This window comes from Salvia miltiorrhiza, chromosome 1 (assembly GCF_028751815.1).
Source record: "Salvia miltiorrhiza cultivar Shanhuang (shh) chromosome 1, IMPLAD_Smil_shh, whole genome shotgun sequence".
Classification (NCBI taxonomy): Eukaryota; Viridiplantae; Streptophyta; class Magnoliopsida; order Lamiales; family Lamiaceae; genus Salvia; species Salvia miltiorrhiza.
The window spans coordinates 10,098,225-10,109,276 of NC_080387.1; the positions used below are offsets into that span (position 1 = coordinate 10,098,225).

General features: G+C 35.7%; 2 protein-coding genes across 5 annotated transcripts; one reads left to right on the forward strand and one right to left on the reverse strand.

Annotated features, from left to right (window-relative positions):
- The first annotated feature begins 1,529 nt into the window (after positions 1–1,529).
- Positions 1,530–3,483, forward strand: LOC131006556 (60S ribosomal protein L10). 2 transcript variants are annotated; one of them, XM_057933702.1, is made up of 4 exons: positions 1,530–1,759; positions 2,376–2,877; positions 2,996–3,077; positions 3,188–3,483. In XM_057933702.1, the coding sequence occupies exons 1-4, from the start codon at positions 1,750–1,752 to the stop codon at positions 3,251–3,253; spliced, it is 660 nt and encodes a 219-aa protein (XP_057789685.1). In that variant the 5' UTR covers positions 1,530–1,749; the 3' UTR covers positions 3,254–3,483. The 2 variants fall into 2 exon arrangements, with proteins under 2 accessions (XP_057789685.1, XP_057789684.1); XM_057933701.1 differs by having other exon boundaries at positions 1,605–1,759; positions 2,996–3,483.
- A 310-nt stretch (positions 3,484–3,793) lies between these two features.
- On the reverse strand, positions 3,794–7,382 carry LOC131006555 (putative B3 domain-containing protein At5g58280). 3 transcript variants are annotated; one of them, XM_057933699.1, is made up of 8 exons: positions 7,233–7,382; positions 5,805–5,905; positions 5,487–5,549; positions 5,266–5,358; positions 4,889–4,947; positions 4,644–4,803; positions 4,347–4,553; positions 3,794–4,227 (listed from the first exon to the last, which is right to left on the reverse strand). In XM_057933699.1, the coding sequence occupies exons 2-8, from the start codon at positions 5,892–5,894 to the stop codon at positions 4,057–4,059; spliced, it is 843 nt and encodes a 280-aa protein (XP_057789682.1). In that variant the 5' UTR covers positions 5,895–5,905; positions 7,233–7,382; the 3' UTR covers positions 3,794–4,056. The 3 variants fall into 3 exon arrangements, with proteins under 3 accessions (XP_057789682.1, XP_057789681.1, XP_057789683.1); XM_057933698.1 differs by lacking the exon at positions 7,233–7,382 and adding an exon at positions 6,498–7,226; XM_057933700.1 differs by lacking the exon at positions 7,233–7,382 and adding an exon at positions 6,031–6,062.
- Positions 7,383–11,052: the final 3,670 nt, after the last annotated feature.

The window sequence follows — 11,052 nt, forward strand, 5'->3', positions numbered from 1 at the left end:
AAGTGTTTTGGTTGCCTAAACGGAAGCTCAATAATTCCCAAAGGCAAAAGAAGTTGTTCTAACAAAGAACAATTGAGCCCTTTTTATAGACTACCGATCAACCCTAAAAACTCTTCAAAAACGGCCCATCAAAACTGGGCTTAAAAAATAAGCATCAAGGCAGCGTGCGCGCACAGGGAATTGCACTGGATAACTTGCTCGGCAAGTCATAGCAGCTCTGGCGAGTATGGCAGAGCTGGAAGTTAGCTCTGGAAAGTGTATTCAGCTCTGGATAAGGAGATTGACAGCTCTGAAATAATGTTGGCGTAAGTAGCTCTGGAGATGGTCAGCTCTGGAGTTTTGGTCAGTTCTGGTACTCAGCTCTATCGACTCTGAAATTTAGCTCTGGCTTAGGTTTGTTAGCTCTGGCTCTGGCACGGGAAATCCACTCTGACGAATGGACTTCAGCTCTGTCAGCTTTAGCTCTGCACAGATGAATGCCAGCTATGTCGAGATTGGTCAGCTCTGTCAAGTTCAGTCCAGAGTATGCGCCGAGAGCTCTAAAAAGTATGATTCTGATCCAAAATCTCCAACATAGCACTCTTCATCCTATTATATCAAGATCTCCTACAAAGCATCAAACAAACCCATAAACGCACCAACATCCAGAATATTTAACTCAAATTAGCACCATCAAACCCCCAAAATTAAGAACAATTAAGCATAAATCAATAAATACTTCCAATTCATCCATGAACTCATCTGTTAGACTACCTTGAGCATAACGCCTATACATCCACCCCCGATCTAAACTCATGTTCCTATTTCCTGCATTCATTTATTAATAAAAATTTAGTTTAAAAAATAGATTTCAATTAATGATGATTTTAAGAATTAATTGGAAATTAAAGAAAGAAGAAGATTAAGCTTTGAAGAATAGATGAAGGTTAATATTTGATTTTAAGAATTAATTGGAAATTAAAGAATGATGAAGATTAAGATTTGAAGAATAGATGAAGTTTGGATGATGATTTTAAGAATTAATTGGAAATTAAACTCATGTTCTCTTGACTTCTTCTCTGCGTTTTGCAGCACTTCCCTGTACTTTCTACGGAGTATTAAATGCTCGCCAGTTTGTAGCTGTAATTGTAGAAATGCATCAAGATTCGTGGGACGGCCCAAAAAGAAATATACATCAAGATTCGTGGGACGGAAGGAGTATTACATGTATGGCCGTTTTTATTATAATAATTTGACATGACATATTAATATTTTTTTTAGTGAATAATCTCCATAATTTATAAATATATTATGTAATAATTTCTATATCTTTTTTTTATATAAATTATAACGTTAAATAATATGGATCGAAATTCGACGGTTATAAATTATAACGTTAAATAAATTACCGAACTTGCCATTTTCAAATTCTTGATTGATGAAATAAAACTAAAGTCAATCGAGCTGTCTTTTTCCTTTTTCTTTTATTCTTTTCGTTGCTATTTTGTTGATAAGGAGTTGAATATAATGTATCCATATTAAATATTGGTATGTTGAAACATTCAAATATAGCCCAATCTTGTAGTTAGCCCAAAAAGCAAAGTCAGATCCAGGAAGCTTCTGGACTCCGTCTAATTGTGTAGCGGCGCCCCCATTGACATAATCCAATGCGTAAGCCCACAATCTACCATTTCCTATAAATTCAACAATTTCTCATCCTAAATCCTAATTTTCTCATTCTTCATAGGCGGATCAACCACACACAACTCAATGGGAAGAAGTATGTTTCTTGTCCTGCCACTAATTTTCTTAGATATTGGGTTACACTGAATATAATTATTTGATTTGGAAACTAGATTTGACATGTTTTTTCTGCAATTTTGCTATAATCGGTCTCAATCATCAAGATAATTGTGAAGGAGCTTTGCTAAGATTTTAGGGGTTCTGGAATATTTTGTCATTAGCCTGAGAAAATGAATACGTATTGTTAATGAACCAGCTTGTATGTTCGTATATTCTTAGGTTTAGCTGTTCTTGCTTTAGTTTGAGTATTCAGAAGATGTAATTTAAGCTGACTTTTGGTTTTGGGTTATATAATCTTCAATTGAGTTTGTTAGCTCCGCCCTTCTTAATTTAAATATGAGAATGTTGAGGGGTGAAATTTTGTAAACCTGCTTTCTTGCATTGCGCTACCTGATTCGCAGCCATGAATTTTTAGTTTGCATTTCTGTTACCACTTACCACATGTGTTTGAGCTTTCCCAATTTGATTGGAGATGTAATGATGTTTCTCTCGTTGGGAATTACATGAACTACTGCTAAATTGCATCAGTGAGTTAATTTGCATTTTTTGTGATCATTTTATTCGTAATTGTAATGTGCTGGATTCCTTTGTAGGGCCTGCAAGGTGTTACCGTCAAATCAAGAACAAGCCATATCCAAAATCGCGGTTCTGCCGTGGTGTTCCTGATCCCAAGATCAGGATCTATGATGTGGGTATGAAGAGGAAGGGTGTGGATGAATTCCCATTCTGCGTCCACTTGGTCAGTTGGGAGAAGGAAAACGTGTCGAGTGAGGCACTTGAAGCTGCACGTATTGCGTGCAACAAGTACATGACCAAGTTTGCTGGAAAGGATGCTTTCCACTTGAGGGTCAGGGTGCATCCCTTCCATGTTTTGCGTATTAACAAGATGTTGTCGTGTGCTGGAGCTGATAGGCTTCAGACCGGTATGAGGGGTGCTTTTGGCAAGCCTCAGGGTGTGTGCGCTCGTGTGGCCATTGGGCAGGTTCTTCTCTCTGTCCGCTGCAAAGACAACAACAGCCAGCACGCACAAGAGGCGCTGCGTCGTGCCAAGTTCAAGTTCCCTGGTCGTCAGAAGATCATTGTCAGCAGGAAGTGGTATTACTCTTAGTGCTTTGGTTTAGCATAATTTGATGCTTTTACTATTATCTTATCATCAATTGGAGACCTTTTCTCTAACTAATGTGCCCATGTTTCGCTTGTGTGTAAATTTCAGGGGCTTCACTAAATTCAACCGTAGTGATTACGTGAGGTGGAAATCAGAGAACAGAATCCAACCTGATGGTGTCAATGCCAAGGTATGTTTCTTGAAATTGCAACTGTTCTTTTATTCCAAGATGTTCATGATATTTTCTTTAGGATGCTTGTTTGTTGATCATGTCTTGTTCATTTTGGGAAATTTTTGCAGCTTTTGGGTTGTCATGGGCGATTGGCGAACCGTCAACCAGGAAGCGCGTTTTTAACAGCTGTTTAAGCTTTCTGAAGATAGTATCGAAATATTATCGTATCGAGCATGAGATCTAGACTTTATGCAGACTTTGTTGTGTCTTGTTTGACCCAAGGCTTCATTGATGGCCGAATATGTTTTAGATACTCTGTTGCAAGTTATTTTTCATGTTTCTTATTTAATGACTCGTTTTGGAACTATTATCAGAGCAAGATTTTGCTGTTATTTTATCAAGAATTTCAGTTAATCTTTTGTAATCGTTGTTCAATGGCTTTCTATAGTCTCATTTATCTTTGGAATTAGTTCTGCTGTTTTGGTTTGGCTTTTTTACATATTTTATTTCATATGAAATAGTATTTCATGTTTGGGCTTCCACAGCGAGTAATCGCAGCTGTTTTTGCTTTATAAACTTACACAATTATTTTGCGAAGAAACTAAAGATTTGTTGAAAATGGGAGGTTAAAAGAAAAAAAAAACCTTTTATGTCAAGTACATTTAGAATACACTCCTACCAAAAAATAAAATAAATAAAATTACCTCTGTCAAGTACGTTTGTACAGTCGCAGCTAAACACAAGTTCACTTTCATTTCCATAGAAAATGATTACCAACTTCGATATTAGTTTTGCAACTCTAAACTCTAAAGTAGGCCTCGGATTTCAAGTTGGGTAAATTAGTTATCGAGATAGATTAACAACACAGAAGGCAGGTGATGATGTTCAAAGCAACAGAAAAATGAGCCGTACAAAAACAAGATGACTCATCTCATCACCTAGGATGCAAATCTCTTGAGCTCCAATTAATTTAATAGGAACTCCAGAATTTACATATTCAATTGCCTTTCTTTCTCAAACTCCTCCTTGTGGTTGAGACCTCTGCTGCCGGTTTCTCTGTCTGGTTGCCATCTTTCGTCTTCCTCTTCTTCTTTGGTTTCTCATCAGTATCAGATGCAACGACACAACCATTTTCATTTTGACAGCCCGATGTTCTAACTATATAAACCTGCACAAGAAAGTCCATTCTCATTGTCATTGTATATCAAAGCAAGTCCCTTTTTTCCTCAATAAAGCAACAATGGCTGCTACTTGTTTAGCAACATTTCAATCATAGATCATGCTTACCTTGAACCTTGTTGGTTCAATCAATTCAAAAATCAAAGCATCACCATCATCCAGTTTATGATCAAGTGCAAATGCTCTCCATCCACCACTAAGCCCAGCTCTCTTGCCAATGAAGAGGGCCTCGTACTCTGAGCCCTGCTCGTTCTCTAACACCATACCCACTGTCGACTTGGGAAGGTAATCTTCACAAAATCTACTTGGAAGCCCCTGCTCACACGTTACATCCTAGTGTATCATCTCACTTTATATTAATCCGTTTCCCAGATTATGCAAAACGAGTAGTTATCAAGGACTTACCAACCAGAAACAACTATATACATGAGATCGGACCATTGATTTGATGAAGGATGGATTTCGAGTTTGTAGGTTGCTTCGGAGCTTCTCTGCACAGTTAAAAGCTCGAGCTCTTTCCTCATATGATGCGACTTTAACCTCTTCAGCCGGTCTTGCAAGGTAACTTTCATCCAAGAACTATCAATTTCATATGCAATAATTTATTTGTAAACAGAACTGTTGTGGAGTAGTCAGTACAGACATATTACCTTGTCCATGAAGAATTAAACTTTGATCTGTTACGTAGTGCAGGAAGCTCGACATCAACCTGCAATGACGATTAATGTCAATGCGTGTTGAAAAATGAAGGAATCCAAGTCCAATGAGGCAGTAGTAGAACATAAATCTTCTTTACACAAAAATAGATAATCAACATAGTGACATGCATATCTAAATTTATTTCCACAACACTAAATCAACATAGAAAACACCCACTCCACAACTAGTAAGATTGATCATGTTGTGCATGTTCATATAAAACCAATAATGGAAGCTTCACATAGAGTTGCCAGAATTGAGATGCAGCTAATCTTTTCAGTTTCAGTGAACTAACTAAAGTGTTCGTTCTAAAAGCCTCAGGACTCACATCATCACGATATGAAACTTGATTTCGAGCACGTGATGAACGTCTTGGTTCTGCTGAGTAACTCATCATTGGTTTTAGGCGAACTTGCCTGTTCTGCATAAGAGAAATATGGAACTTTATTATATTAAATCCTAATATATCAATATGGATGACTTAAATAAAATACACACATAAGCCAAGAAATACATTTTCTCCATATGAATATAGGAAATTCATATCACCTGGGGTTTCTCTGACTTGGTTACATCTGTTAGGCTTTTAGATAACTTCATTATCCCCAAATCCTGTAAAAGAAAACCAATGTCTTCTGACACTGTCAAATCTTGACAGACAAATTCTTATAACCGTTCCTTGTAGGAACTAGGAACTAGAAGTGGAAGGTAGAGATATTTTCAGCCAACAGTAAACTTGGAAAGTAGAAGAATCTTTAGTCTACCTAGTAATACAAAGGAGGTACTCACATCTACAAAGCAATTGCTTATATTGGTTTTTTATTCTTCAGACATTACCATAGCATTGTAACATAAACAAAATATTACCTCAAATCTTTTTTTATTTTCTAACAGCCTCTGCTTTCGAGCATCTTCATAAGTGTTGCCACTTTCATTTTCCATCGTTGCCAAAACCATCAGGAAAGTACCTGAATTATGACAAAATTGTTTTTCCCAAGTATCAGTTGAAACACAAGATAATATATTCTATAATCTTCAATATCACATCAGCAAATTTTCCTGTGTCCCTTTGGACACATCACTGAAATCATACCTTAAAAGGATTCAGCAATAAGATAAATTGACTTTAAAGATCTTTTTTTTTTGTCTTTTTTTTCTTTTTGTTTCTCTGTACAGAGTTTTGCTTTAATCTGTGATAATAACAGGAGCCCGTGAATTTAAGATGACAAATTCAATTCATATAGAGCAAGGCATCCGCATCACAACAGTGAGCAGCCTTGCACTCGCACAGGGAGACAAGCTCTAAATCATGATCATCACTATATATCAGTATAATGGCATATACTAAAATAACACCACCAATTAGCCTCAAAAATTATAAATCAATGAGGTGTTAAATAAAATGTAGATCACAAGGGCAATGTTCCACTTACTGTTCTTGGAAATTTAATCATATAATAAATAAATAGAATCTTGACAATAGAAGTCTGTTAGTATAACACTTCAAAAGAACATTCAGATGAGTTAGAATCAACGGTACCAAACTACATTATACATTACCCATTCAAACAAAAACCTCTTGAAAGTAATATGAACATTTGCCCCTACAATTATATCCAAGCCAAAGGGTCTTCCTTCCAAAAAAAAATAGAAGAAGAAGAAGAAGAAGTCTCTACCCTGGGGAAAACAAGGGTAAAATATCATTTACATTCTCTCCACTCAAAATCCGAAGCTGTTATTATAATTAAAAATAATAATAAAAAATCTTTTGTGAAAGCTGCAAAATTGGGCGTGATTTGAGATTGACGGCAGGGAAAACAGCTAATGACAAGATACTTTGTATATCTCCGCCCATGGAAGTCGACATTTTTCTTCTTAGAGTCGCATTCATTTGTGTTGCATCATCGATTTGAGAAGATAAAGTTGTTCATTTTATTTTTAGGGTGTAATTTTCTATTATGTCTAAACTGGAGGGATGATTAGAGTTGCTATGCACAGCTACCAAAATGTAGTTATAAACCTTGTCTACAGAAACAATAAAACCAGGACATTTTGGAAGGAAACGAATTGAAAACATCTCGAAACACAATAATATGATTATGAAGACACATATATAGATGCCGTATTTATATGAAGATCATGATCGGCTCATAAGAGATATCGGTTTTGAGATTGAATTTCAAATAACATAAATAGAGAGATTCACGCAGAGGATTTAGTACAAAAATGCCAGTAAAGCGGAAAGAAAACGTTGCATCAAGAATATAGTCAAAATGAAAATCATTTAACACTCACCGGCTCTTGAAATCTCAGCTTATCCAAATTTGGATAAATGCTATGCGCGGAGGGAGAAAGAGAGAGACGAAGAGGGAAAAAAAACTTTTTGAAAATGAGGAAAGAGAATGAAATTTGAAAAGGCCTTCTCGCGCTCTCCTCTGCTTTAAACTTTGGGTCTATGGGCTTTACGATAATCTCTCTCTCTCTATATATATATAGGGTTGGGTTCCGTTAATATCCAAGCTTATAATAGATCCGTAGATCCAAATCTAGATCACATATTTATAACATGTGACGCATCAAGATGGTGACACATGACAAGAAGCTTCCAAGCATTTCAAGGCAAAATCTGGCGAGGGGTAAAATTGGAATGTAATTTTCGGATTTAATAATTAAAAAAAAAATTAGATTTTCTCAAAATAAATATATTTTAGATGCATAAAGTTTAATACGAAAATGCACGAAGGTTCATATAAAAATACATAAAGTTTCATATAAAAATGCATAAGATTTCACCCCACCCCAACCTCCACACAACCCCGAACCCCACCCCACCCCACCCCCCCCCCCCCCCAATTTTTTTTTAATCAGTTTTTGAAAAAAAAAATTGGGGTGGGGGTGGGGGTGGGTCAGCAATCAGAAAATCAGTTTTTGAAAAAAAAAAAATTGGGGGAGAGGGGGCAGGGGTGGGGTGGCGAAACTACCAGATTTATTAAAATGAAATGCATTTTTTGTATAATTTAATGCATTTTTAGGTGAAAACTTTATGCATTTTTGTTTGATTTTATATGCATGTGAAACATGCCTATTTTTGGGGGTGGTAATGGAGAGGGTTGGGGGGTGGTGTGGGGTGGGTTGGGGGTGGTATGGGGTGGGGTGGTGAAAATCATTTTATATGCATGTGAAAACTTTATGCATCTTCGTGTGAGACTTTATGCATCTAAAATATATCTATTTTGAGAAAATCTAAAAAATATATATATTTTTTTAATTATTAAATCCGAAAATTACATTCCAATTTTACCCCTCTCCAGATTTTGCCTTGAAATGCCTTGCCACGTGTCACTATCTTGATGCGCCACATGTCATAAATGTGTGGTCAAGATTTGGACCTACGAATTTATTATAAGCATTGGATATTACATGATCTCATTCCTATATATATATATATATATATATATATATATATATATATGTATAGATATATATATAATAGCAAAATAATCATTTCATTTTAATTTTCTTTAATTCTTATTCATTCTTTTTTTTAAAAAAAAATTCTAATCAATCTTCATATTTAAAAATTATTAAATATATAAAAACTATTAAATAATATAGAAAGAATTAATGTGTTTAACACATCTCTATCCACAAGAGAATTTTAAACTTAGGGGCCGTTTGATTTGCAGTTTAGGATTGATTAGGATTAAAATTATCTTGAGAAATTAGTGTGGATTAGTGTGGATTTATATTATTTCATGGGTGTTTGATATCATGGCTACTTAATCCTATATTATGTTTGATATCCATAGGATTATGTTGGATTATATTATCTAATACCAAAACTATCCTCACATAATTTTAAAAATATCATGTGTGTCCACCATTACTTGGTCATTTGCATCGATATGTGTGAGGAAGGGTAGCAGAATTTTTATCCAACTTCTCAGTATTAAATTTATCCGAGGGGGGGTGGGCGGATTATTAGTATGGGTTAATTCCACAAAATAGCATGGAGAAGTAGGATTAAGTAGGAGTTGACCATATTAACTGCACATGATATCAAACATCACACTAATCTGTATTAATTTAATTTATCCTACCTATAAACCCATATCAAACAGGCCCTTAATATGGAGTAATACTTAATTTGGTTAATAGATCTCTATCTCACCAAGGTCAATTTCTTTGCTTCCATGCGTATTAAAATAATTAGTGTGTAATCCGTCGAATTTCGACGAGTATTATTTGTTATTATAATATATATAAAAAAAGATATAGGAACTATTTCATTATATATATATATATATATATATATGTGTGTGTGTGTGTGTGTGTGTGTTTTATGAGATTATTCACTAAAAAAGTGTTAATAAGTTGTTCGCTATTTTATTAACACGCCGCAAGTGTACGGGTGCAATTGTGTATAACAGTGACAAGGTCGAATCCACAGGGACTAATGATTATCAATGTCTATTCTTAATTACTTTCCTCTATCTGAAAAAACGAATTTTAAAGGTTTGATTTTTGGAAAACAAACTTAAATTAAAATAAAGAAACGCTGAAAAGAAATCAAGCTGTGAAAATGCGAAGTAACAGAAGAAAGAGAGTTTCCCAAGGCAAAGGTTTCAACAAATTCTCCTAACTAACACGTTTGATTCAATTAATGAGATAATTCCTAAGGCAATCTCAAAGTTAATTCATACCCACTCCCGTGGCATACAAATCGTTGATTACATGCAAGGCTACCATCCCTGGATCACACTTCTAACATGTAACTCCTAAAAGTTCCTAGGATTAACGCCCTCACAATTATTAATTCCCTTTAGAATTAAAATAAATGTGTTCTATGTTCTTAGTTCAGGTAATAATTATCATCTCCCGATCTCAAATTAAAACATATGATTATGCTAAATTGGTGATCAAGCAATAAAGCAAACAATTATAACAAGAACATAAAAAGGAATAGAAATCTCTATTAATTGAATCAACAGTCAGAAATTCGAATCATGTTTACTCCCTAAACCCTGGGAAAAAGAAATCTAGCCACACATAGACATATGACTAACAATCAAAATCTCAATAAAACTAATGAACATTAAACAATAAAAAAACGTAGTGAAGTCGAGAATCTTCAGTCTTGCTCTTGCTCCGTGTCTCACAGCTCTCAGGAAAAATAAAAGAAATGATCAAAGGTCCATTGGAATAAGCTAAAGGGTGGTATTTATATGCCCTAGGTCGTCCCACTCAAAATTACTCCCAAAATCGCGTTTTAAAATAAAGTCCGGAAATTTTGGCTGAAATCGGCTTCTCGCGCGGGCTTGTCGCGCGGCCGCATGGCCGGGCCGCGCGAGCTCACGCGGCTGCGCGCCTGGACCGCGCGGCGTCCAGAGATTTCTGCAACGTCGCGCGGCCGTGGCATGCGGTCGCGCGACCTCCCGTCGTGCCTCCTCGCGTGTGGCCGCGTGTCCTTCGACCCGCGGACTTCCCGACGCCCGTTCTTACTCATCCGACGCTCGATTTGAGCCCCGTTCGCGCCTATGAACTCGTCTCTTCATGTGCTTCATTAATCTTCATCCAAAAACTCCACAAAACGAGTCCAAGAGCCTGTAAAAACAACACGAGCACGAACGAGTAGTCTATTCCACAAAATTGAACAATTCAACCCAAAGACACTCAAGAACTCAATGAAAACACCCAAAAACTATGAATAAACGCGACAAAGGAGATGAAAAATGCATGTAGAATATAAGTCATCTGAAATTATTATAATAAAAAATGGTTAACATACATGTAAAAACTAAACTACAAAGGTTTGTTAAAAAGAACCTCTATCCACGCTTTTTATTCCACTTATTTTACCTGTAAAAAATTCATAAAAATGAACAATATTTTAAAATTTAATAATAAAGTTATTTGGACAAAAATCATAGAAAGTTTATTAAGTTTCTATAGTATGACATAAAAAAATAAAATTAAAAATGAAAAAGTAGCAAATAACCCCCTATCATACAATCCCCGAACACGTTTACCTTTCTATCTTTTGATTTTAGGTTGTTAGCTCCTCAACATCTCATAAAGAGTGCAAAATGCCCCCTATTCTTAACGGACACTTAAC

What these genes read in the sequence shown, in the direction of transcription:
- LOC131006555 (XM_057933698.1), bottom strand. An exon ending in AAGTTTCATATCGTGATGAT is followed by an intron (nt 4,948 to 5,265) that starts GTGAGTCCTGAG and finishes TCGTCATTGCAG; the next exon opens with GTTGATGTCGAGCTTCCTGC. An exon ending in TATATAGTTGTTTCTGGTTG is followed by an intron (nt 4,554 to 4,643) that starts GTAAGTCCTTGA and finishes ACGTGTGAGCAG; the next exon opens with GGGCTTCCAAGTAGATTTTG.
- LOC131006556 (XM_057933701.1), top strand. An exon ending in ATCATTGTCAGCAGGAAGTG is followed by an intron (nt 2,878 to 2,995) that starts GTATTACTCTTA and finishes TGTAAATTTCAG; the next exon opens with GGGCTTCACTAAATTCAACC.